Source organism: Bacillus rossius, chromosome 17 (assembly GCF_032445375.1).
Source record: "Bacillus rossius redtenbacheri isolate Brsri chromosome 17, Brsri_v3, whole genome shotgun sequence".
Lineage (NCBI taxonomy): Eukaryota > Metazoa > Arthropoda > Insecta > Phasmatodea > Bacillidae > Bacillus > Bacillus rossius.
Window position 1 is genome coordinate 11460798 of NC_086344.1, and position 26550 is coordinate 11487347.

Sequence of the window (26550 nt, forward strand, 5' to 3'; positions counted from 1 at the left end):
TAGGATTGTACATGAAGGAATAGCTTTGAGGTTATGTTTGCAACTTTTTTTATTTAGTAACATTACTAGTAGTTTAGGTTAGTAAGCTTGAGTGCTAGAGCTTTAAGGTTATGTTCGTAACTTTTTTATTTAGTTACATTGCTATCAGTTTAGGTTAATAAGCTTGAGGGATAGAGTTTTGAGGTTATGTTTGCAACTTTTTCGTGTTAACATCTAGCTACATTGTATTCTTAATTCTTTTGTTATAGTTCTCCGTGCGTCGAGCTACCGTTGTGTGTTCCGTACGTTGAGACCAGTCTACCGAGTGTCGTGATGATGGCGTCTACCGTTCAGAAATGCCGTTTCTGCTCTGCTACATTCACGGCAGGCCACAACCGCTACCGGCACGAGCGTCAGTGTGCTGAGAACCAGCATCGTGACCACCAACAGTGCCACCTATGTGGAAAGATGGTCGCACGCAGCGATAAGATGCAGCAGCACCTTGCATCATGTGCTGGAGCTGTCGCTACGACATCAGGCATGCGGTGTAGCTTCTGCTACAAGGCCTTCGCCCGTGCTGATTTTGCAAGACGCCATGAGAAGTCGGCTTGCGGTCTTAACCCAAACCGCATATCACATACCTGCGACAACTGTGCTAAGGAGTTCGCCAGGGCTGATAAGTTAAAAGCCCACATCAAGGTATGCAAGGGGCCTGCTCCGCCTCCAACAAAGAAGCAGAGGATGGTAGCAGTTAAGCCTGCAGTTACGCCCAAGCCTTCGACCAGCCGAACAAAGGTGGTGACCGGGACTGGTTTGGCCAATACCCACGGCTTCATCACCGCCGAAGTGGGTTTCAAGGGTAACTTGAAGACGTACGTGGCAGAAAATACGTCAAGTTCTGCCAAGGATATTTGTACGTACCTGGACTCTATCAAGAACAAAATAATCAACCAACTTGTGGAGGAGATTGGAGAACGGACCTCTCAAATTCAATATCGTGCTCGAGTGCACCTACAAAAAACCCGTAGATGCCTGTGAAGACAAGAGGGCCTTCAAAACCATGAATGTCCCCCTCTACGCAGTTCATGAGGTGGAGGAGGCAGTTACCGAGTCCATCTCTAAGATCTGCAAGGAGGAGGAAGACTACATGGGTAAGGGGTCCGGATGGACTTTGTCGGCCGTTAAGCGACTACAGTTGAGAATCAACAAGCTCGATCCACTCCGTGCCAGCTCCTACATCGAATTACCTACTTCCATCAAAGACAAATACGCAGTGATAAATCCGCAAAACCTCGAAGGCCACATGTGCTTTAAGTGGTCGATTCTTGTGAAGTACGTGGAAGGTGAGCATCCTGAACGTGTCAACCAGCGCTACCATGACTTGGAGGGGAAGTTCAACTTCAACAACACTGACTTCCCTACTCCAATCAAGCAAATACCACTGTTTGAAAAACAGAACCCCGGAGTCTCCATCAACATCTACAGTATCGACGAGAATCTGAATGTTGTTCCTGCACGAGTCGCTCCTGAAGAAAAAGAACATCATTTCGATCTTCTGCTCTTGGTCAATGACGATTCATCCCATTTAACCTACATCACTAATTTTTCTGCTCTGGTTCGGTCCTAAATCACTACACATCATGATGCTATTCATGTTTGTAAAAGATGCTTCAAGCATTACGATGATCGGGGTAGGGTTAGCGGGCTCACTGGTCTTCAGTGTTTGGAAAAACACCGTGAGCTCTGCAAACAGCATGCTGCTGTTAGGATGGAGATGCCATCGCCCGATCAAAACGGCCAGCCACCTGTTCTGAAGTTCAAAAACTTCCATCACAGTGATAAGATGCCCATCGTGGTATATTGCGACTTTGAAGCTATTCTAGAGAAAATCCATACATGTCACCCGAATACTGATGAGTCATACACGCTGCAGTACCAAAAGCATAAAGCATACAGCTACTGTATTTACGTGAACGCTGATAATACCATCATTCCTGCACACCTCACTTCAGCACTTCCATCAGAGCCTGAATTGTATCGCGGTTGTGACGCAGAGGATAAGTTCATATCCCGCATTGTGGAGATTGGACATGACGTATAGAAAATATTTTCTACGTCTGTTCCTATGACTCCACTCACACATGCACAAAACACTGCTTTTCTGCAAGCAAGGTGTTGTTGCTACTGTGGAGGAAAGTTCGGAGGAACTGTAAAGAAAGTTCGTGACCACAATCACTTCACCGGCGAATTTATTGGGCCTGCATGTAATGACTGCAACCTTCTCAGGCGCAGACCGAAAAAGTTGATTGTGTTCTTCCACAACCTGGCATACGATCAGAACTTCATTATCAGGAAGTTGGGGTATGATAGTAAAGACATCTTCATCATTCCGAATTCAGAGGAGAAGCTGATAACTTTTTCCAAGAAGTTACATGATAAGTTCAGCATTCAGTTTGTCGATACGTTCCGTTTTATGAGTCGGGGTCTTGCTTCGCTCGCTGAGTTCTTGCCTGCAGACAAGTTTATAAGTACTACTGAGTTTTTCGCGCCTGATGAGTTGGAGTTGGTTACCCGCAAGGGTGTCTTCCCGTATGATTTTGTGGATTCTTTTGCTCGACTAGATGATACTCGTCTTCCATCCATCGATGATTTCTACAATAGTCTGACTGATTCCATGATTTCAGAGATGGAGTACGCTCATGCAGTGAAAGTCTGGGACAAGTTTCAGTGTGCTACTTTGGGGGAGTACGCTGTACAGCTAGAGCTTCTTACCGATTATGATATGTACATGTTTGTGGAGGCTGGTATTAGGGGGGGAGTAGCGCAAAGCATTAAACGTCATTGCGTAGCCAATAACTCCTACATACCTGAGACATATGATGCATCCAAGCCATCCACATTCCTGGAGTACATTGATGCAAATAATTTATACGGTTGGGCGATGTCTCTGCCGCTTCCAATTCGGCATTTCCAATGGGCAGACATATCAATTGATGTCGTGTCTGTCCCAGATGATTCTCCTACAGGCTACATTATTGAGTGTGATGTGAAGTACCCTCCCGAGCTCCATGAAAGTCATAAAGACCTGCCATTTCTCCCCATAAATCAGTGTCCGCCCGGCTCAAATCAATCAAAGTTGATGACAACACTTGAAAATAAAGAGCACTACATTGTCCACTACAAAAACCTCCAGCAAGCGGTATCTCATGGGCTGAGAGTGACTAAGATACATCGAGTCCTGCAGTTTGAGCAGTCGGCATGGTTGGAGCCCTATATTCGGCTGAATACCAACAAGCGGAAAGCAGCAGCCAACGAGTTCGAGAAGGAGTTCTTTAAGCTCGCTGTGAACTCGACATTTGGTAAACTGATGGAAAATAAAAGGCGGAGGCTCAAAATGGAGTTGGTGTGCTCTGAGAAGAGGTTCAAGAAGTTGGTGTGTCGTCCGTCCTTCAAGGACCGTACAATGTACGAACCGAATTTGTCTCTAGTCCACCTTAATCACGAGACCATCATTTTCGACAAGCCGATCTATGCCGGACTGGCCGTACTAGATCTTTCAAAGACTCTCATGTACGACTTCCACTACAATACCATGAAACCCCGTTACCATGACAATATTCACCTGATGTATATGGATACAGACAGTTTTGTGTATGAGATCCAGACAACCGACTTTTACTCAGACCTCAAAGCCGACCCTACACTGATGGCTAAATTCGACACCAGCTGCTACCCTTCCGACCACCCATGCTTCTCCCCCATCAACAAGAAAGTTGTCGGTAAATTCAAAGATGAATGTGGGGGAGAAGTGATGGAGGAGTTTGTAAGCCTACGGGCCAAACTCTACGCCTACAGGTGTGGTGGTAAGAGCGAGAAAAAGGCCAAGGGCATCCAGCGATGTGTGGTCAAAAACCACATAACATTCGATGACTACCTGGAAGCCCTGCAAGACCACCGCACAATGAGGGCAGGCGTTAGAGCAATTCGCTCCCATCAGCACATACTCTATACTGAGTACAGCAATAAGCTGGCCATAACGTGGGAGGACGACAAACGGCTGATCTGCGAAGATGGTATCCACACAGTACCCCACGGATATGTTGGAGGCGGCGAATAATTTTTTTTCTGTAAATAGTTTTTGATTTAAATAGTTTGGCAGTTTGGTAGTTGTTTCCATTTGTTGTATAGTTTTTCTGTTTTTGCTGTACAGTTTATGTTTTTGATTTATAGTTTCCATTTTTGTTGTAAAGTTTCAGTTTTTTTATGTGTAGTTTTTGTTTTTGCTCCATTTTTGTTGTGTAAAATATGTTCTTAATTTAATAAATACAATTTTACCTACATATTGTTTATTATTTTTAATATAGAACCTATATCCCACGAGGTACTGATACTTATAAATGTCTTACAGAATGGTGAAATGTAATTATACACAAACATTAAAATATCTGCTTCCATGCAGCTTTTAAAACACGAGTACGCAAACATGAACTTGTTTATAAAAGTGAAATTGAACGCAGACATTACAAATATCTGCTTCCGTGCAGCTTTAAAACACGAGTACGCAAACATGAACTTGTTTATAAAAGTGAAATTGAACGCAGACATTAAAAATATCTGCTTCCATGCAGCTTTTAAACACATGTACGCAAACATGAACTTGTTTATAAAAGTGAAATTGAACGCAGACATTAAAAATATCTGCTTCCATGCAGCTTTAAAACACGTGTACGCAAACATGAGAAGAGATTATTACTTGTGAGTTAGGACTCTGAAAATTTTTTGGCCAGCTAAGATGGAGTAATAAATGTTTTTTTAAATTATCATTACTTTAACTAACGCATCCACAACGATAGTATTGATAACATATATTTTAGTTAAAACCTATAAGTGATAAGACTTTAAGAAAAAACTGTCGGTTACAACAACAAAATGACTGTGGATTTTGTGGATTTTGTGGATTCTGTGGATTTTGGTCTATAAGGTTCATAACAATGTTGGTAGAGAATTGTAACTCGACCTTACATACACTAACATACTTTATAAACCTACAGCCGATGACGACATCCATCAGATGAAATCAAGATGGCAGTCTCCACTAAATAAGATGGTCCCTCCAGCAGACAACGATGGTATATATTTTTTTCCCTGATTTTCTAAGTTAATAATTATGATTTTCCAAGATGGTGGATGTAATGAAAAATTGTAACATGAATGAGTGGGGTGTTCGATGACGATGCCATTGTAACAGAGGGGTGGGGGTGCTAGATGATGTACTTGTAATTTAGAGGAGTGGGGTGTTCGATACGTAGGTTTTTAATTAAAATTTTATTAAATAATATTTTTTTAATTTTATTTTAAAATTTTGATTATTTAATTTTTTAAAATTTAAATTTTTTTTCATTAAAATCGGATAATAAATAAAGATTTTCAAGATGGCGGACGAAACTCAAAATAGAGGAATGTTGTAGAAAACAAAATGGCCACCAGACTTGATGTAATCCAAGATGGTCGCCGGAAGTGACGTAATCCAAGATGGTCGCAGGAAGGGACGCAATCTAAGATGGCCGCCGGAAGTGACGCAATCTAAGATGGCCGCCGGAAGTGAAGTAATCCAAGATGGCCGCCGGAAGTGACGTCATCCAAGATGGCCGCTGGAAGTGACGTCATCCAAGATGGCCGCCTCGAATCCCCGAATCCCCCTCCCCCCTCCCCTGTCCCCATATGAACCAAATACACCTACTCACAGGCATAAAGAGACACACAGACAGACACACATATACAGACTCATACACACAGGCACAAAGAAACATACAGTCACAGACAGACACACAGACACACATACATACATGCACAGGCACAGGCACACACAGACAGACACACATATACAGACACACACAGGCATAAAGAGACACACAGACACACACATATACAGACTCATACACACAGGCACAAAGAAACACACAGACACAGACAGACACACAGACACATACACTTACCAACACACACACAAAGAGAAACAGAGACACACAGACACACAGACAGACACATACACACAGACAGACACATACACACAGACAGACACAGACACACAAAGACACATACACACAGGCACAAAGATAACAAAGAGACACACAGACTCTTACAAACACAGACACAAAGAGACAAAGAGACAAACAGACACACAGACACAGTAACAGCTGCTGTGCGTCGCTCCACTTGTTTGACGGTGACTAAGCACTGCGCGATCCTTGTGCAGAGAGACTTCAGCCCCAGGCGGCAGGTTCTTGTAGGTTTCGCAAAACTTGTTCAGTGTCACGAGAACTGCCTCAATCTGCATGGCGATCACGCCGAAAGGGAAAACACACTTGTAGTTTTTAAACGTCAATGTTATCATTTATATAACTACGATTCACTGTCATCGATCACTAATAGTGAATTTTTTTAAAATTACCCTCGTAACTATTCCGAAACATGATTTTTTTCCCACAGCATTAGTAATAGCATTTTATTTCCTATTTTTTAATATATAAATACATTAAAAAGGAACAAAGTTTTAATTTTAAAAATTTTTGTAAAGATTTTTGTTTTTTAAAAATCTATCAGAATGGTAGTGTCGTTATACAAACGGTAAATTCTATGTTGAGCAGTAATTTTAAATAGCAGAATTTTCAGTCTGCATCATGCAGTGATTTAGTGCTTTTGTTTACTATTTCACTGCTAAGTAAAAAGTAAAATAAAAACTTTAAATTTATGAAACAAATTTTTCTCTATTAAACATTTTATATTCATTGATTATTTATTGGCTTTGACTGATGAACTAGATTTTATCAAACGAATAAAATTAAAGAGTAGAAAAACTAAATTTTGTTCGGAATTTGACTTTTTTTCCCCCAGTGTTCTATCACGCAGCTGCGAAACCCACTAGCGGGGTCTTCATGGGTTGGAGGGGGGGGGTGGGGCAGGGGGTAAAGGACATGTTTGTTTGCGAGATCTTTCACAGCTAGGCTTCACCTCATAGACGAAAATTACAAGTCTCGTGGGAAACCGTACAAGTAACGCGACACGTACAGGTCGCATTTACAGTAATATTTACAGTTTTTAATTTGTGTTTTTGAAAGGTTTTACGTGCTGTGAAAGGAAGGGGGTTCTCCGGACTCCGGTCTCTTTACGACATCCCTGTTATTGGATCCACCCACACAGTTCAGGGTTAGACGCGAGGACTGGAACCGTGAGCTCATGCGACCTGGAGCAAGAGAGCGCGGCGCTTATCTTGTTTTGACGCGCCTTATCAGCGCATGACGCGCCTTATCGGCGCATGACGCGGCGCCTGCTCCTGCGCCCAGCCTCTTGCCCCTCCCTAGACGAGCCCTCCAACGCCACTGCATCAGGGGTGGCCAATATATGTGTGTCTGCCAGGCCAGGACTGCGCAAGGGACTGGTCAAGGGAGGACCAAATTAAATTTTGACGTGACAACGTCTTATAAAGCGATGAACGCCGCCTGCACGCACGAAAAAGTATGACTCATTGTCCCGTTACGCTCATTGTACGCTTGCGCCGCATCTATCTCTCTTCCACTCGATTGGAACAACCATCGATTTGACTTTTTCGAGGCACATTAAACTTGAAACACTCCCCTTTATTTCCTACTATTCCTATCATCGTCTTATTCTTAACAGAATAACACAGATTGGAAGAAGTTAAATAGCAAATATGTATAAAAGTTATAGTTAAAATAATCTCTTCGTTAAAGTAATAAACATATTTGAATTAATGAGTGCACATAAAAGTAAATTTATCAATTAAATTGTAGATTTCATTTCACTCCTTCTTTGTATCCATACAAAATAGTGATAATTCAGTAAAAATGATTCAATTTTATTAATTAAATTATGCAATAATTTCATTAATGTTTTGTTATGACGTTGTCACGTTAAACTGTTGTCCGTAAATCGACATTACAGACAACCAATTTATTCAAATACAATTTTAGTAAATTTAGTTTTGAAATATTTAGTACATTTGATTTATAATTTAAAAAAAGGGGGGGGGGTTGTCTGTAAAGTCGGTTTACGGACGATAATTTTACGTGACGTCATAAGAAAACATTGATGAAAAATTGCATGTTTTTAATTTTCAAATATTATTTACAGTAGTTTTTGCAAATTTAAATTTAAATAATTTGTTTAAATATAATCACGAACAATTAGTTAAAAAAAAAGCCCGCCTTAACCTGTTTGATATTATAGAAGATTTCCTCGCTCGGTTGTTGGCCGGTTCTTGCGCGCTCGGCTCAGGCGGAACATGACAATGAGTCACGCTATTTCGTGCGTGCAGCCGGCGTTCATCGATTTATAAGACGTTAGCACGTCAAAACTTCCTGTAATCTATAGCACTGCAGTAAAATAAAACTTCAGTATATTTGGCAAACAATGATAAGGAATTAGGAGAAAATTTAAAAATTATTCAATGTTCATGGGGGGGAGGAGGCTGCCATTCCGCTATGCCGCCCCCCCCCCCTTTTTTTTTCAGGATACGCCAATGGGTCTGCGTGACCTATACATGTGTGTGTCTTACATAACACATTACTCCACTTATCCATGCCTATATTAGCGTACTTTTGTTATTTTTATGAATCATAGAGCAGCCTTCGTGTACTGTGTCGGTCGAGTGAAGATTAAATTACTTGGATGACTTCAACCGCAGGAAACATGTCGGTGATACTTCCAGTCGCTTAGACCGTTGTTGCTCTCTGCCGCCCACCTGACCGTGGTTACCAGTAGTGCGGTGTTAGTGCAGCCGGGTGCAGTGTAGTGCACCGAGTAGAACAGGAGTGCGGTGTGAGTGCAGCCGGGTTCAGCGGAGTGCACCGAGTAAAACAGGCCCGCGGCCGACCATAGTGCCGTTCAAGTGATCAGTTAATTAAGTCTTTTAATATTGCAAATAGCTCCTAGTTATAGCTTAGGCTAATACCATATTAAAAATAGTTGTCTGAAATATAAATATTTTGTGTACTGTAATTTAAAGATGAGTGCAAGTGTAACCTTATTAAATGTAATTGTGTACGTGTGATTGTTTTTTAACACTGTATGAACAGCGCTTAATAGACATTGAACTAAAAAGCTCACAGACAAGGACAAAAGTTTTTTTTTTAATTATTCATTTATTTTATTATTTTTTGACGTGACAACGTCTAATAAATCGATGAACGCCGGCTGCACGCATGAAAAAGTGTCCCGTAACGCACATTGTCCCGTTACGCTCATTGTACAATTGCGCCGCATCTATCTCTCTTCCACTCGATTGGAACAACCATCGATTTGACTTTTTCGAGGCACATTAAACTTGAAACACTCCCATTCGTTTCCTACTTTTCCTATCATCGTCCTATTCTTAACAGAATAACACAGATTGGAAGAAGTTAAATAGCAAATATGTATAAAAGTTATAGTTAAAATAATCTGTTCGTTAAAGTAATAAACATATTTAAATTAATGAGTGCAAATAAAAGTAAATTTATCAATTAAATTGTAGATTTCATTTCACTCCTTCTTTGTATCCATACAAAATAGTGATAATTAAATAAAAATGATTCAATTTTATTCATAAATGTATGCAATCATTTCATCAATGTTTTGTTATGACGTTGTCTCGTTAAACTATCGTCCGTAAACCGACTTTACAGACAACCATTTTTTTTAATGTAAATTAAATTATACAATACTTTTATTTTTTGGCAAAGGAGCAATGACTGCTGGAATGCCCGTGTAACCAAACAACTCTGTATAGTTAAAAGTTTTGAAATTAAATTTTTTTGACGATGTATGGACAGCCCCCTGTGACGCGCCTTGTTCCTTTGCAGGAACCATGCGTATTCCTCCGCCGGAAAATTGTTATCAAACTTTAATTTATTCTTGTCAATCAGTAATTGTTAATAACAAATGTAGTCATGCTGTGTGGTTTTTAATAAACTGCGCGATCAGGCCTCGACTCCCAGCCCTAATGGTTCCCGCGCCGTGCTAGCTTAGCGCTGGTAGCGGCCTCCTGGGTCCTCGCCGCTTTGTTCATCTCTCAGTCGGAGTAGGGCAAGAACCATGGCCCCCGCGTTCCATTACTGGCCCTAGACCCAGGATCGGAGACACCCCCTTCCACTCCAATTATACAGTCACGTGCTACATTATAAGTGCATGGCTATTTCTTACCTACACTACTTTTTAGAATGTCATTTAACCTTAATATACAAGTTATAATTATGGTTACTATTTCATAAGTCCAAACTAAGCTTTATTTGTAAAATATTCAGTACGGTTTTCTCAGTGGTGCCCACCCCCCCAACCACTATGACTCACCCCCCCCCCCCCTAAACTAATGATGCGCCCCCCCCCCCCCCGAATTTTTTTATGCCATTTTCTAAATGATTTACTCAATTATTTTATAATATTATACTTTTTTAGTATTATATTTTATCACATTTTGCATTAATTAAAACTGATTTTCTAATAATAATTTTGGTCATATCAGGTAATATTTCCATCCTGAACCGACAGATGCCAAACTGCTTTTGTTGAGGAAAGTGCGGGGTTGCCAATTTGATTTACAAGATCCCTTTCAATTATCAAAGCACCAGAATCGTATTTTCACATTAGAAGCTATAATTATGTAAATAATATATACATTTTTCTCGTCTTTTAACCACCCCCCCCCCCCTGAAATTTTAATGACGCAGTCTGCGTCGTTACCCTCCCTTGTGGGCACCCCTGGTTTTCTAGTTTGTAAACAATTATAATAATAGTTAAACATATAAAAATAAACATGGCTGGGCCCTGGATCAAGGGGTCCACCCAGCCCCAACCTTGTATGGGCCGTGGCAAGAACCTTCACATCCTTTCGCATCGCGGCCCCTTGGTCGGCCGCCAAATTCACCACTCAGCTCAGTTACGTGATTGGCCAGTCCGCGTCCGCGGACTATTTCTTTAGTAGTTGAAGGGCCGCGTCAGCTCAGGTTTGCCGATTATGTATGCAACCAAATTTAAATTTCTCTGTACAACTGTCAACAAATTTATAATATTAACATTTCTAGTTTTTTTTTTTTTTTTGTGGACAAGGTTAGATTATGAAACAACCTTGGGAATACGCAACCAAAAGGGTAATGCATGAGGAATGTTTTGTTTGTACATGTTAGATACATAAGAACAGTTTGAAATGTACACAAGGACGGATAATACAAGTTGTGTAAATACACGGTTGTTTCCAATGCAGTCTTCTAACGGATGATGACTGTATTTAAACGAAAATAGTTTCTTAATAAGATTCAAATTAGGAACAACACTTTCAAACCATACTTAAGGTTTTTTTTCCCCCTATTTATATAAGATAAGGAAATTTTGGAACTGAACTTCTCAATATCATTAATGTTGTAACGAGTTAGTCTCGAAATCTATTGAGGAGCACTAGAACAGTGTTCACAAGTGTGTGTGTGTGTGTGTTAGTTGGGTTTTATGTTGATGATGATATATATAAAATGTCAAGTCTTTTTAATATATTAAATATACTTTTAAAAATTAACCATTTTACATGTTTCAAAAGGTTTTTGTAAACTATCATAACAGTAAACGTTTAAATTTTTCTTAAAAGATTACACAATGAAGTTAATTAGTACTTGCAATAAAAAAAAGAATTCAAAATGACTCGTGTTCATGTCCTGTGTATTGCTCGCTGGAGTGCTGCCGCAGCAATGTGTGACTGCAGCAATGTGTGACTGCAGCAATGTGTGACTGCACAGTGTGACGGCAACAAGGTGTCACTGCAGAGTGCGACTGGAGCAATGTGTGACTGCAGCAGAGTATGACTGCAGCAGAGTGTGACTGCAACAGCAGAGTGACTGCAGCAGTGTGTGACTGCAGCAGCAGAGTGACTGCAGCAGTGTGTGACTGCAGCAGCAGAGTGACTGCAGCAGTGTGTGACTGCAGCAGCAGAGTGACTGCAGCAGTGTGTGACTGGAGCAATGTGTGACTGCAGCAGAGTGTGACTAAAGAAGCGTGTGACTGCAGTAGCGTGTGACTGCAACAGCAGTGTGACTGCAGAAGCGTGTGACTGCAGAAGTTTGTGACTGCAGCAGTGTGTTACTGCATAAACGTGTGACTGCAACAGCAGTGTGACTGCAGCAGCAGTGTGTGACTGCAGCAGCAGTGTGACTGCAGCAGCAGCAGAGTGTGACTGCAGCAGCAGTGTGAGACTGCAGCAGCAGTGTGAGACTGCAGCAGCAGTGTGACTGCAGCAGCAGCAGAGTGTGACTGCAGCAGCAGTGTGAGACTGCAGCAGCAGAGTGAGACTGCAGCAGCAGAGTGTGACTGCAGCAGCAGAGTGTGACTACAGCAGCAGTGTGTGACTGCAGCAGCAGAGTGTGACTGCAGCAGCAGAGTGTGACTGCAGCAGCAGCAGTGTGTGACTGCAGCAGCAGAGTGTGACTGCAGCAGCAGTGTGTGCCTGCAGCAGCAGCAGTGTGTGACTGCAGCAGCAGTGTGAGACTGCAGCAGCAGTGTGACTGCAGCAGTGTGACTGCAGCAGCAGTGTGAGACTGCAGCAGCAGAGTGAGACTGCAGCAGCAGAGTGTGACTGCAGCAGCAGAGTGTGACTACAGCAGCAGTGTGTGACTGCAGCAGCAGAGTGTGACTGCAGCAGCAGAGTGTGACTGCAGCAACAGCAGTGTGTGACTGCAGCAGCAGAGTGTGACTGCAGCAGCAGTGTGTGCCTGCAGCAGCAGCAGTGTGAGACTGCAGCAGCAGTGTGACTGCAGCAGCAGAGTGTGACTGCAGCAGCAGAGTGTGACTGCAGCAGCAGTGTGACTGCAGCAACAGCAGTGTGTGACTGCAGCAGCAGAGTGTGACTGCAGCAGCAGTGTGTGCCTGCAGCAGCAGTGTGTGACTGCAGCAGCAGAGTGTGACTGCAGCAGCAGTGTGACTGCAGCAACAGCAGTGTGTGACTGCAGCAGCAGAGTGTGACTACAGCAGCAGTGTGACTGCAGCAACAGCAGTGTGTGACTGCAGCAGCAGAGTGTGACTGCAGCAGCAGTGTGTGCCTGCAGCAGCAGCAGTGTGAGACTGCAGCAGCAGTGTGACTGCAGCAGCAGAGTGTGACTGCAGCAGCAGAGTGTGACTACAGCAGCAGTGTGTGACTGCAGCAGCAGCAGTGTGACTGCAGCAACAGTGTGTGACTGCAGCAGCAGAGTGTGACTGCAGCAGCAGAGTGTGACTGCAGCAGCAGAGTGTGACTGCAGCAACAGCAGTGTGTGACTGCAGCAGCAGAGTGTGACTGCAGCAGCAGAGTGTGACTACAGCAGCAGTGTGAGACTGCAGCAGCAGTGTGAGACTGCAGCAACAGTGTGTGACTGCAGCAGCAGAGTGTGACTGCAGCAACAGCAGAGTGTGACTGCAGCAGCAGAGTGTGACTACAGCAGCAGTGTGAGACTGCAGCAGCAGTGTGAGACTGCAGCAACAGTGTGTGACTGCAGCAGCAGAGTGTGACTGCAGCAGCAGTGTGTGCCTGCAGCAGCAGCAGTGTGAGACTGCAGCAGCAGTGTGTGACTGCAGCAGCAGCAGAGTGTGACTGCAGCAGCAGTGTGTGACTGCAGCAGCAGTGTGTGACTGCAGCAACAGTGTGTGACTGCAGCAGCAGAGTGTGACTGCAGCAGCAGTGTGTGCCTGCAGCAGCAGCAGTGTGAGACTGCAGCAGCAGTGTGTGACTGCAGCAACAGCAGTGTGTGACTGCAGCAGCAGAGTGTGACTGCAGCAGCAGAGTGTGACTACAGCAGCAGTGTGTGACTGCAGCAGCAGAGTGTGACTGCAGCAGCAGAGTGTGACTGCAGCAGCAGCAGTGTGTGACTGCAGCAGCAGAGTGTGACTGCAGCAGCAGTGTGTGCCTGCAGCAGCAGCAGTGTGTGACTGCAGCAGCAGTGTGAGACTGCAGCAGCAGTGTGACTGCAGCAGTGTGACTGCAGCAGCAGTGTGAGACTGCAGCAGCAGAGTGAGACTGCAGCAGCAGAGTGTGACTGCAGCAGCAGAGTGTGACTACAGCAGCAGTGTGAGACTGCAGCAGCAGAGTGTGACTGCAGCAGCAGAGTGTGACTACAGCAGCAGTGTGTGACTGCAGCAGCAGAGTGTGACTGCAGCAGCAGTGTGAGACTGCAGCAGCAGAGTGAGACTGCAGCAGCAGAGTGAGACTGCAGCAGCAGAGTGTGACTGCAGCAGCAGAGTGTGACTACAGCAGCAGTGTGTGACTGCAGCAGCAGAGTGTGACTGCAGCAGCAGAGTGTGTGACTGCAGCAGCAGTGTGTGACTGCAGCAGCAGAGTGTGTGACTGCAGCAGCAGTGTGTGCCTGCAGCAGCAGCAGAGTGTGACTGCAGCAGCAGTGTGTGCCTGCAGCAGCAGCAGTGTGTGACTGCAGCAGCAGCAGTGTGTGACTGCAGCAGCAGTGTGTGACTGCAGCAGCAGAGTGTGACTGCAGCAGCAGTGTGAGACTGCAGCAGCAGAGTGTGACTACAGCAGCAGTGTGTGACTGCAGCAGCAGAGTGTGACTGCAGCAGCAGAGTGTGACTGCAGCAACAGCAGTGTGTGACTGCAGCAGCAGAGTGTGACTGCAGCAGCAGAGTGTGCCTGCAGCAGCAGCAGTGTGTGACTGCAGCAGCAGAGTGTGACTGCAGCAGCAGTGTGAGACTGCAGCAGCAGTGTGAGACTGCAGCAGCAGTGTGTGACTGCAGCAGCAGAGTGTGACAGCAGCAGCAGTGTGAGACTGCAGCAGCAGTGTGACTGCAGCAGCAGAGTGACTGTGCAGCCCGACCTCGTGAGGAAGCACGGCTACCCGGCAGAGTCTCACGTGGCTCTCACGGCTGACGGCTACCTGCTCACGCTGCACCGCATCCCGCACGGCAGGACCCGGCCCGACGCGGGCGGCAGACCCGTGGTGTTCCTGCAGCACGGCCTGCTGTCCAGCTCGGCGGACTGGGTCATCATGGGCCCCAACACGTCCCTGGGCAAGTGACAGTCACTCGCGCCCCGTGCGAGACCTGCCGGAGCGTCTGTGATGCACACCGCCAGTCACGGGAAGCCTACAACTCAAGTAGTTTCGGTTCCCTGCAAGAATTTCCGAAGTTTTGCGTTTTGGTATTAACGCCACTTTCAGCCGCTAAATCAGAAGTTTCCAATGAAAACAAGCATGTTGTGACTGACCTAACCTAACCTAACCTAACCCTTCGATTTTTTTTTTATTTCAATTTTTTGAGAGTAATCCGAAGTTGCACGAACGTGGTGGGGAACCGAAACTACGTGAGTTGTAGGCTTCCCGCCAATCACAGTGACTCACCGCGGAAACAAAAACATCCCGAATGGCCCCGGGACAAACCAAGGCAACGACTTCTTTCACTTTTCACAAGTGAGAAATTGCTGGTGCGTGTACACCTTGTCGCAGTCTAATAGGCGTACAGATTTTGACGTGAATACGTCTTTGAAATTGCTTCCATAGTGGGAGGCAATTCAAAAAAACGAATGATAACAAAATGAGTGGGATACAGTTTGGTGTTGCAGCTACATATGTATAATCTCCAGCCAAAATTTATTTACACCACTGGCTAGCTAAAGGATCGAAGAATCCGTTACGCTAAGTGAGGACTGTGACGCATCGCGCAAGGTGGAGGGGGAAACGCCGCCATTATGAGGTCATTTTGCTGCGTTTCGAGATTTCCATTTCCTTTTGACTCTGAGAAGCTACGACGTTCGTTTGAGTTTCAATCGTCAGCTCTCGTCAAAATCTATCGATTGCATAGATAAAAGATTAATGTAAAATAGTTACAGGTAATATATATTGTGTTAAAATAAACTATATATATTACCTGTTACACTTATTCACGTACAACACACGGCCGTGTCCATGACACAGCCACACCCCATTTTTTTTTCTTCGCAATAAATGCCTGCCCCTACCTACTAGTAGGCACTACCCCAGCTTTTGCCTATAACGGCTCCCGGGAAGCGACGGGAACTCATATCAGTAGCGCCGCGCTGCGTTTAGTGGTAGGTAGCCCTGTAGTGCACCCCTCTCTCTTTCTCTCTTCCCGAGACCGCTTCACGCTGTGTAATATCTAGGGACAGGAAACATTCGCGGGTTCAATGACATTCAGGATGAACTCCATAGTTCTATGTACACTCGGTCAAATGCCATCCACTCATTGGCTGCTGTCTTGTTGGACGTCCCAACGTAGCAGCCTGTTATTCGATAAAGCTTTGGCAGGTTTTTCTCATTGGCCCAGAGTAATCCAGGTGAGTTGTGAGCCAATAGCAGAGGCAGCACTGAGGTATAACTATTTGTATTTTAGCCTATCGTGAAATGAATTCGCGAATTTTTCCGGTCTCTACCCATCACTTGTCTGATGCATTGTAATCATTCCTTTAATCATAGTGGAATGCACAACTAACATTTTTTTTTTCTAGTATCGCTTATACATTGTCACTTTATTACTTTCTTCAACGTTATCAGTAGAGCTATTTTATCACACCCAAGTTAAATAGTGATGTTTTTTACATTCCAATAAATCACTTGGTAAGGTACTTTAAGATGATTTGAAAGCTTCTTGAAATTGATTTTATTTATTGAATATTATTTGATGATTTTCACTCGTTATTGAATCACTTGCCTTCCTAAGTATGTCGATTTATTAATGGTTAAATACATCTAATTGCTTGTAAGCATCTTTATTTTGGCATGTTGGATGCGGAAGGCAATGTTCTGTAGTTTAATTTAGAACACTGCCTTTATTTCATGTGCTGCTTTATAAACCGTCATAAGATCTGTGGTGAAACGTCACTTTGAAAGTCAGTTCTCAGGTTTGTCGCCGACATTTTGAATGTATAAGTTTCTTAGTTACGTTGGGGGAAAATAGGTGAGATAGGTCAAACATATCTGTAAAATATTTTAAGATACGGTAGTCACTAAATAATCCAAATGAATAAAGTATATTTTTATTCAAATATCTTATCTACTATAAAAACTGGTTGGCTTGCATTATTTATTCATTTTAAACTAACATATTTATATCAATAACTTAGGATAAAATAGATAGTATTTAACACAAAATCAGGCAAAGAGGCCCTATTGTTTATTACTCTCTATTTCTGTGAATTGTTTCAGGTGAGAGTTTCCAGACAACATGTGTATTAATGCATGTACCTTTTGGTGTCGGTATTAAAAAAAAGTTACATTTCTCAGTTCCTTAGCGGTGTTCCAAAAGAGATGAGATTTCTAGAAACCTCAGTTCTGCGTTGCGACTTATCTGCCCCATGGCAAGAGCAGAGTGGGCAGAGATGGGTCATGGGCACAGGCTAGCAGTCGCCATGAAACGCCCGGTGACTGTGATTGCAAGGAAACCCCGGCAGTTGTAGGAAGTACAGAGGCGAGACCATCCTTGCGTGAGCTACTTGCAGCCTCGCCTTGCTGGGCAGAATAAGCTATGACAAGGACGTCTTGAAGCAAAAAATACAATAAGACGAAGACGAACCAAAAGAAAACACTACAGCACTACATTACCCACTTAGTGGTAAGAAAGATAAAAAAAAGGGGAAAAAAATAATTTCCCCACTTACGCGTCAACAAGCCGTAATAAAGACCAACATGGTTTGGGTTGTGGGAAAAAAAAGAAACATATATATACTTTTTATATTTTTGTTAATAATTCGTTGTACATTTTGTAAGGTTTTGCATTTAGAAAATAATATAAAACTGTAAACATTTCAGAGCTCAAAAACTTAACGATACAGTTTAGAAAAGACTTCCGATTAATAATATACACTCGAATTGTTCTATGTTACTGACGGAAAAAGACTGAACATGGACCTAACCAAATGGCTTTAAATTACTATACTCTACAAACCCAATTGATTGTTTTGATTATGGACGCAATCGATAATCTAACTTTGTCAAAACAATTAAAATCCAGAAGCAATGAAAACATCAAGAGCGACCAATTGTTTCTTAACTTCCTACTTATTATTGCTTGCCCCACAAACTTTTATTATATTGAGACAGTTAAAGACTATTTTTAATTTTAAATCTTTAGGCGCAATATAAAAAATTAAGAGAGTGAATTTTTATAAAACGCGCAAAACCATATAACGAAATTTTAACAGAACGAAAATTAATGGATACCTACAAAAATAAATAGGCTATATACACATAAAAATTATATATTTTGCTTTAAAATCTTATACTTTAGTGAATGAAATTGAATACTGGTCATATCATAAATTAAATTTATTTATTGTGAATATAAGTGGTGGACTTTGTGTTTAAAAATTATTTAGTTTTTAAATTAGATTCATTATTGCAAAAATGTGCATATATAAATAACTATAAAACATTTTGCCCATGAGATTCAAAAGATGGTACTTCCATACTGACGTTATCTAGATACGTGTATGCTGACATTCATCAGGCGGCTGTGTTGCATGCTCGCACAGACGTGAAGTTGCCAGTTGGTGAGAGTGACGGGGGGTTGTTGTAGCCTACATCCTGGCAGCTGTGTTGCGTGCTCGCACAGACGTGAGGTTGCCAGTTGGTTAGAGTGACGGGGGGTTGTTGCAGCCTACATCCTGGCAGCTGTGTTGCATACTCTCACAGACGTGAGGTTAGCAGCTGGTGAGAGTGACGGATGGTTGTTGAAGCCTACATCCTGGTAGCTGTGTTGCATGCTCGCACAGACGTGAGGTTGCCAGTTGGTTAGAGTGATTGGGGGTTGTTTAGCCTACATCCTGGCAGCTGTGTTGCATTATCGCACAGACGTGAGGTTACCAGCTGGTGAGAGTGACGGATGGTTGTTGAAGCCTACATCCTGGTAGCTGTGTTGCATGCTCGCACAGACGTGAGGTTGCCAGTTGGTTAGAGTGACGGGGTGTTGTTGCAGCCTACATCCTGGCAGCTGAGTTGCATGCTCGCACAGACGTGAGGTTACCAGCTGGTGAGAGTGACGGGGAGTTGATGTAGTCTACATCCTGGCAGCTGTGTTGCATGCTCTCACAGACGTGAGGTTACCAGCTGGTGAGAGTGACGGATGGTTGTTGAAGCCTACATCCTGGTAGCTGTGTTGCATGCTCTCACAGACGTGAGGTTACCAGCTGGTGAGAGTGACGGGGAGTTGATGTAGTCTACATCCTGGCAGCTGTGTTGCATGCTCTCACAGACGTGAGGTTACCAGCTGGTGAGAGTGACGGATGGTTGTTGAAGCCTACATCCTGGTAGCTGTGTTGCATGCTCGCACAGACGTGAGGTTACCAGCTGGTGAGAGTGACGGGGGGTTGATGTAGTCTACATCCTGGCAGCTGTGTTTCATGCTCGCACAGACGTGAGGTTGCCAGTTGGTTAGAGTGACGGGGTGTTGTTGCAGCCTACATCCTGGCAGCTGTGTTGCATGCTCGCACAGACGTGAGGTTGCCAGTTGGTTAGAGTGACGGGGGTTGTTGCAGCCTACATCCTGGCAGCTGTGTTGCATTCTCGCACAGACGTGAGGTTGCACAGTTGGTTAGAGTGACGAGGGGTTGTTGCAGCCTACATCCTGGCAGCTGTGTTGCGTGCTCGCACAGACGTGAGGTTGCCAGTCGGTTAGAGTGACGGGGGGTTGTTGCAGCCTACATCCTGGCAGCTGTGTTGCATGCTCGCACAGACGTGAGGTTGCCAGTTGGTTAGAGTGACGAGGGGTTGTTGCAGCCTACATCCTGGCAGCTGTGTTGCGTGCTCGCACAGACGTGAGGTTGCCAGTTGGTTAGAGTGACGGGGGGTTGTTGCAGCCTACATCCTGGCAGCTGTGTTGCATGCTCGCACAGACGTGAGGTTGCCAGTTGGTTAGAGTGACGAGGGGTTGTTGCAGACTACATCCTGGCAGCTGTGTTGCATGTTCGCACAGACGTGAGGTTGCCAGTTGGTTAGAGTGACGGGGGGTTGTTGCAGCCTACATCCTGGCAGCTGTGTTGCATGCTCGCACAGACGTGAGGTTGCCAGTTGGTTAGAGTGACGAGGGGTTGTTGCAGCCTACATCCTGGCAGCTGTGTTGCGTGCTCGCACAGACGTGAGGTTGCCAGTCGGTTAGAGTGACGGGGGGTTGTTGCAGCCTACATCCTGGCAGCTGTGTTGCATGCTCGCACAGACGTGAGGTTGCCAGTTGGTTAGAGTGACGAGGGGTTGTTGCAGCCTACATCCTGGCAGCTGTGTTGCGTGCTCGCACAGACGTGAGGTTGTCAGTTGGTTAGAGTGACGGGGGGTTGTTGCAGCCTACATCCTGGCAGCTGTGTTGCATGCTCGCACAGACGTGAGGTTGGCAGTTGGTGAGAATGACGGGGGGTTGTTGCAGCCTACATCCTGGCAGCTGTGTTGCGTGCTCGCACAGACGTGAGGTTGCCAGTCGGTTAGAGTGACGGGGGGTTGTTGCAGCCTACATCCTGGCAGCTGTGTTGCATGCTCGCACAGACGTGAGGTTGCCAGTTGGTTAGAGTGACGAGGGGTTGTTGCAGCCTACATCCTGGCAGCTGTGTTGCGTGCTCGCACAGACGTGAGGTTGTCAGTTGGTTAGAGTGACGGGGGGTTGTTGCAGCCTACATCCTGGCAGCTGTGTTGCATGCTCGCACAGACGTGAGGTTGGCAGTTGGTGAGAATGACGGGGGGTTGTTGCAGCCTACATCCTGGCAGCTGTGTTGCGTGCTCGCACAGACGTGAGGTTGTCAGTTGGTTAGAGTGACGGGGGGTTGTTGCAGCCTACATCCTGGCAGCTGTGTTGCATGCTCGCACAGACGTGAGGTTGCCAGTTGGTGAGAGTGACGGGGGGTTGTTGCAGCCTACATCCTGGCAGCTGTGTTGCATGCTCGCACAGACGTGAGGTTGCCAGTTGGTTAGAGTGACGGGGGGTTGTTGCAGCCTACATCCTGGCAGCTGTGTTGCATGCTCGCACAGACGTGAGGTTGTCAGTTGGTTAGAGTGACGGGGGGTTGTTGCAGCCTACATCCTGGCAGCTGTGTTGCATGCTCGCACAGACGTGAGGTTGCCAGTTGGTGAGAGTGACGGGGGGTTGTTGCAGCCTACATCCTGGCAGCTGTGTTGCATGCTCGCACAGACGTGAGGTTGCCAGTTGGTGAGAGTGACGGGGGGTTGTTGCAGCCTACATCCTGGCAGCTGTGTTGCATGCTCGCACAGACGTGAGGTTGCCAGTTGGTGAGAGTGACGGGGGGTTGTTGCAGCCTACATCCTGGCAGCTGTGTTGCATGCTCGCACAGACGTGAGGTTGTCAGTTGGTGAGAGTGACGGGGGGTTGTTGCAGCCTACATCCTGGCAGCTGTGTTGCATGCTCGCACAGACGTGAGGTTGCCAGTTGGTGAGAGTGACGGGGGGTTGTTGCAGCCTACATCCTGGCAGCTGTGTTGCATGCTCGCACAGACGTGAGGTTGGCAGTTGGTGAGAGTGACGGGGGGTTGTTGCAGCCTACATCCTGGCAGCTGTGTTGCATGCTCGCACAGACGTGAGGTTGGCAGTTGGTGAGAATGACGGGGGGTTGTTGCAGCCTACATCCTGGCGGACGAGGGCTTCGACGTGTGGATGGGCAACGTGCGAGGCAACACCTACTCCAAGAGCCACGTGAACCTGTCGAGCAGCGACCCGCTCTTCTGGAGGTTCAGGTGTGTCTCCCTGCCACCAGCCACAACCTAGCCTGTGTGCCCGAGGCTCAGTGATGTACATCGAGGATCACTCACGTCGCGGCTATCATAACTAACACATACGAATTTTTAAAATGATTTTTTTTTTTTTTGCTTTTCAATCGCGGCACCTCTACCAAAACGCAACTATTTTTTTTTGTAAAGCAGATGTCCCTGCTCGTCACAGTGTCTGTGGCGAGGATCAGTATTAAATCAAACTGGGTTAAAAACCATTTTTAGATTTTTATTTTATGTATAGTGATGTCAGGTTGCTGGTTAGCTTCCATTGTTGCTGGCAGGGATATCCTGTAGAAGGTTTAGTAGTCTCCTGGACTGTTTTCACGGGAATGTTTGTGAATTTATGTTCCGTATGTATAATTTATTTTCATTTTAAGTTATTACATTTATAATAATTCAGAATTAACATTAACATGTTTATTTATTTTTATTATAAATTAAAATTGATCTCGATTATTTTACTAAATTAAATAATTAATTTTATACACTTGTTTATTTTAATATCGAATACCGATTATTTTTATAATTGTTTTTTTAATTTGATTGTGTTTTATACTTTACATAACGTTTTGTAATACCACTGACGAACTTTTATTATTCTGTTTCCACTAATTATATGCTTGCATAATCAGAGTTATTTTTCCATCTCGTCAAGTAAGTACTTCTGAAGCCACCCATTAATTTTTTTTTTTATCACGGAAGTGTCTCCGTGAGTGTTTGGCGTGTGTCCAGTCGTGCTGCGGGCAGCAGTGGCGTAGCTGAGGCGACTGGCGCCCCTGGCGGGACTTGCAAATGGCGGCCCCTCTTGGTTTTATAGAGAAGGGGGGAGGGTTCAGTGACCTGCTCCGGCGCCCCTTGGTGGGGGGGGGGGGCATCCCTGCTACCGGGGTGCTGTCATAACTTAGAAACACTCAACTTAGAAACACACAACGTAACATTTTCTAAGTTATGACAGTTCTAAGTTATGACTTTCTACGTTATGACGTTTCTAAGTTGTGTGGTTCTGCATTGCTTGTTTCTAAGTTATGTGTTTCTAAGTTATGACAGGTCTGAGTTGTGTTAGTTCTAAGTTGTGACTTGCTACGTTATGGCGTTTCTAAGTTGTGTGGTTCTGCGTTGTGTGTTTCTAAGTAATGATCTTTCTAAGTTGTGTGTTTCTAAGTTACGTGGATTTTTCCAAGTTTTCTAAGCTATGACAGTTCTAAGTTATGTGGTGTTCCCCCTGCTACCCGCTGGCTACACCCCTGACGAGCAGTGACGTCACCGGACAGAGTTCCCAGGCTCACACGTGTTGCTCGCCGCGGCTCTTGAATGGGGCGTAAACATTTGCTCAGCTATCTCGAGTGTGTTTGCGTCTCTTATCTGGATTAACAGTCTCCCATGTGTGGGATCACCTTCAAGCTCGTAATAGCAGTCCTGTTTGTGTGGGATCACCTTCAATCTCGTAATAGCAGTCCTGTTTGTGTGGGATCACCTTCAAGCTCGTAATAGCTGTCCTGTTTGTGTGGGACCACCTTCAAGCTCGTAATAGCTGTCCTGTTTGTGTGGGACCACCTTCAAGCTCGTAATAGCTGTCCTGTTTGTGTGGGACCACCTTCAAGCTCGTAATAGCAGTCCTGTTTGTGTGGGACCACCTTCAAGCTCGTAATAGCAGTCCTGTTTGTGTGGGACCACCTTCAAGCTCGTAATAGCTGTCCTGTTTGTGTGGGACCACCTTCAAGCTCGTAATAGCAGTCCTGTTTGTGTGGGATCACCTTCAAGCTCGTAATAGCAGTCCTGTTTGTGTGGGATCACCTTCAAGCTCGTAATAGCTGTCCTGTTTGTGTGGGACCACCTTCAAGCTCGTAATAGCAGTCCTGTTTGTGTGGGATCACCTTCAATCTCGTAATAGCAGTCCTGTTTGTGTGGGATCACCTTCAAGCTCGTAATAGCTGTCCTGTTTGTGTGGGACCACCTTCAAGCTCGTAATAGCTGTCCTGTTTGTGTGGGACCACCTTCAAGCTCGTAATAGCTGTCCTGTTTGTGTGGGACCACCTTCAAGCTCGTAATAGCAGTCCTGTTTGTGTGGGACCACCTTCAAGCTCGTAATAGCAGTCCTGTTTGTGTGGGACCACCTTCAAGCTCGTAATAGCTGTCCTGTTTGTGTGGGACCACCTTCAAGCTCGTAATAGCAGTCCTGTTTGTGTGGGATCACCTTCAAGCTCGTAATAGCAGTCCTGTTTGTGTGGGATCACCTTCAAGCTCGTAATAGCTGTCCTGTTTGTGTGGGACCACCTTCAAGCTCGTAATAGCTGTCCTGTTTGTGTGGGACCACCTTCAAGCTCGTAATAGCTGTCCTGTTTGTGTGGGACCACCTTCAAGCTCGTAATAGCAGTCCTGTTTGTGTGGGATCACCTTCAAGCTCGTAATAGCTGTCCTTTTTGTGTGGGACCACCTTCAAGCTCGTAATAGCTGTCCTGTTTGTGTGGGACTACCTTCAAGCTCGTAATAGCAGTCCTGTTTGTGTGGGACCACCTTCAAGCTCGTAATAGCTGTCCTGTTTGTGTGGGACCACCTTCAAGCTCGTAATAGCTGTCCTGTTTGTGTGAGACCACCTTCAAGCTCGTAATAGCAGTCCTGTTTGTGTGGGACCACCTTCAAGCTCGTAATAGCTGTCCTGTTTGTGTGGGACCACCTTCAAGCTCGTAATAGCTGTCCTGTTTGTGTGGGACCACCTTCACGCTCGTAATAGCAGTCCTGTTTGTGTGGGATCACCTGCAAGCTCGTAACAACAGTCCTGTTTGTGTGGGATCACATTCAAGCTCGTAATAGCAGTCCTGTTTGTGTGGGATCACATTTAAGTTTGTTACTCACAAATGAACTTTTTTGTTCTGATCATACTCTTTATGTATTTATTTATTTTTTTAGAGAAAATATGGATTGGAGTGAAACATTTTCTGTCTACACAATGATGTATATCTTGAAACAACAAAGTTTTAATTATAAATAATCTGTTTTTTTTATTTTACAAATTAAAAATAAGGATGTTGCATAATTGAGACAAAAAATTATAGAAATTTGTTTTATTGAAATTAGTTACTTAATTGAACTGAAACAAAAAATTGAAAAGTATTTGGTGTTTAGTGCATCACTAAATACTAAAAAAAAGGCGAATCTAAACACATATTTTCTGTTTTCGCATATCCTATTTGCATCATAAAATGTCCATATTTTTAAACAACTTTAAGAATACAAAAATTAACATTGTGAATTATAACAGCATATTCCCTCCATATTAATTTTTACTGTGAACTTAAGGGTATATATTTTTACAATTTTTCAATTTGTATTCTTAGTTTCGTACGTTAAGATATTTAGACAAATTTGTTAACACAATATTAAGTCTTCTAGACCTAAAACGCATTGATTTTTAATATCTCAGAAGGTATAATTGTTTCATTGTAAAATAACAAATTTTAGACAGGTTTACCTTACAGCTTTATATGAAACAACATCCCAATTTCAATCTTTTTTTTTACATTTATTCAAAGATATCACTTCAAACTTTCAACACTGAAAATTATTGTGTTTAATGGATGCTAACCAGCACATAACTAAGGAAAGTTGAAAACTTGCGTTCTTTGGCTTCTGGGTTGTAGCCGTGTCCTTGACGAATAATTCATCGATGTTTCGGTCGACATTGCAGTTGCCATCATCATCAGCTGTTACCTGCTCCCTGATGATGGCGACTGCAATGTCGACCGAAACATCGGTGAATTATTCGCCAAGGGACACGGCTACAACCCAGAAGCCAAGCTACTTCAGTCAATGGCCGTGAAAGCCTGCGAACATTATTTCTCTTTCTTAAGGTCCACAATTTACTCTGCCCCCTGTTGCTCGGCTCGACTATGTGTCTAATAACTGCCCGTGTCTTACCGCGCACCAATGGGTCCAGGCTCTCTTTACCTCACTGCCTCGGAGGCTGGCGTCGCCGTTTGTATGCACCTCAGCCCCCTTCTGGAATGGTCTCATACCTCTTCGAAGTATCGCGTCGTCAGAAGCGACCCGAAGCTCCCAGAACAATGACATCCTGGTTACGCCACTTCGCGCAGGCGGGGATCTGTAAATGTGCCGAACCTCCAGAACCACAGAGAGTTTCCTAGTAACAACGAGAAAGCGCGGAGGAAAGGTAGTACCGAGGTGCAGGTGCTTGTCGGATTAGGCGTCTAACGGTAATGGACCGCGCCCCACCCGCATGCGAACTGAACTGTCTCGTTGCCTCGCGTCTACTAGCCTCCTAATAACAGTTTTATGTCTATTATAGTTATCGAAATTGACCACAGCTGTGTAGTAATGAAAAAACAGCAATTTTTAAATGAACATTATATATACTTTTTTTATTACGGCCAAAAGAATCAGTGTGCAAAATAACGACACTCATTATTTGGCTAGGTTTAAAGCCAAAAATTTATTTGCAAGTCTTTGTTAAAATTTCTGTAGGTCAAAAGACTTATTTTAGTAGTTGGTTCCTGAAGCATTGACATCACTGTCTCGCCTGGCGCGTGTACTGTGGTGTGGCGCAGCTGGGACGAGATGGCCGTGTTCGACCTGCCCGCCGCCCTGGACCTGGTGCTGGCCACGACGGGGCGGAGGCGCCTCTTCTACGTGGGCCACTCCATGGGCACCAGCATGTTCTTCGCGCTGGCCTGCACGCGGCCCGACTACGTGGGCGCCCGGGTGGAGCTCATGAGCGCCCTGGCTCCGGTGGTGTTCCTGAGGCACGTCAGGACCCCCATGAGGATACTCTCATACTTCGCGCACGACTACCAGGTCAGTGGCTCGAGTCCGCAGTCCGC

General features: G+C 44.7%; 1 protein-coding gene across 1 annotated transcript in view; it reads left to right on the forward strand.

The window, feature by feature from the left end:
- The window catches only part of LOC134540621 (gastric triacylglycerol lipase-like), a 54086-nt gene that overhangs the window by 16475 nt on the left and 11061 nt on the right, over nucleotides 1–26550 (forward strand). Inside the window, exons 2-4 of the mRNA XM_063383462.1 lie at nucleotides 14808–15006; nucleotides 21565–21679; nucleotides 26278–26524. Of these exons, the coding sequence (XP_063239532.1) occupies nucleotides 14808–15006; nucleotides 21565–21679; nucleotides 26278–26524 (561 nt within the window). The remainder of the gene's footprint in view (nucleotides 1–14807; nucleotides 15007–21564; nucleotides 21680–26277; nucleotides 26525–26550) is intronic.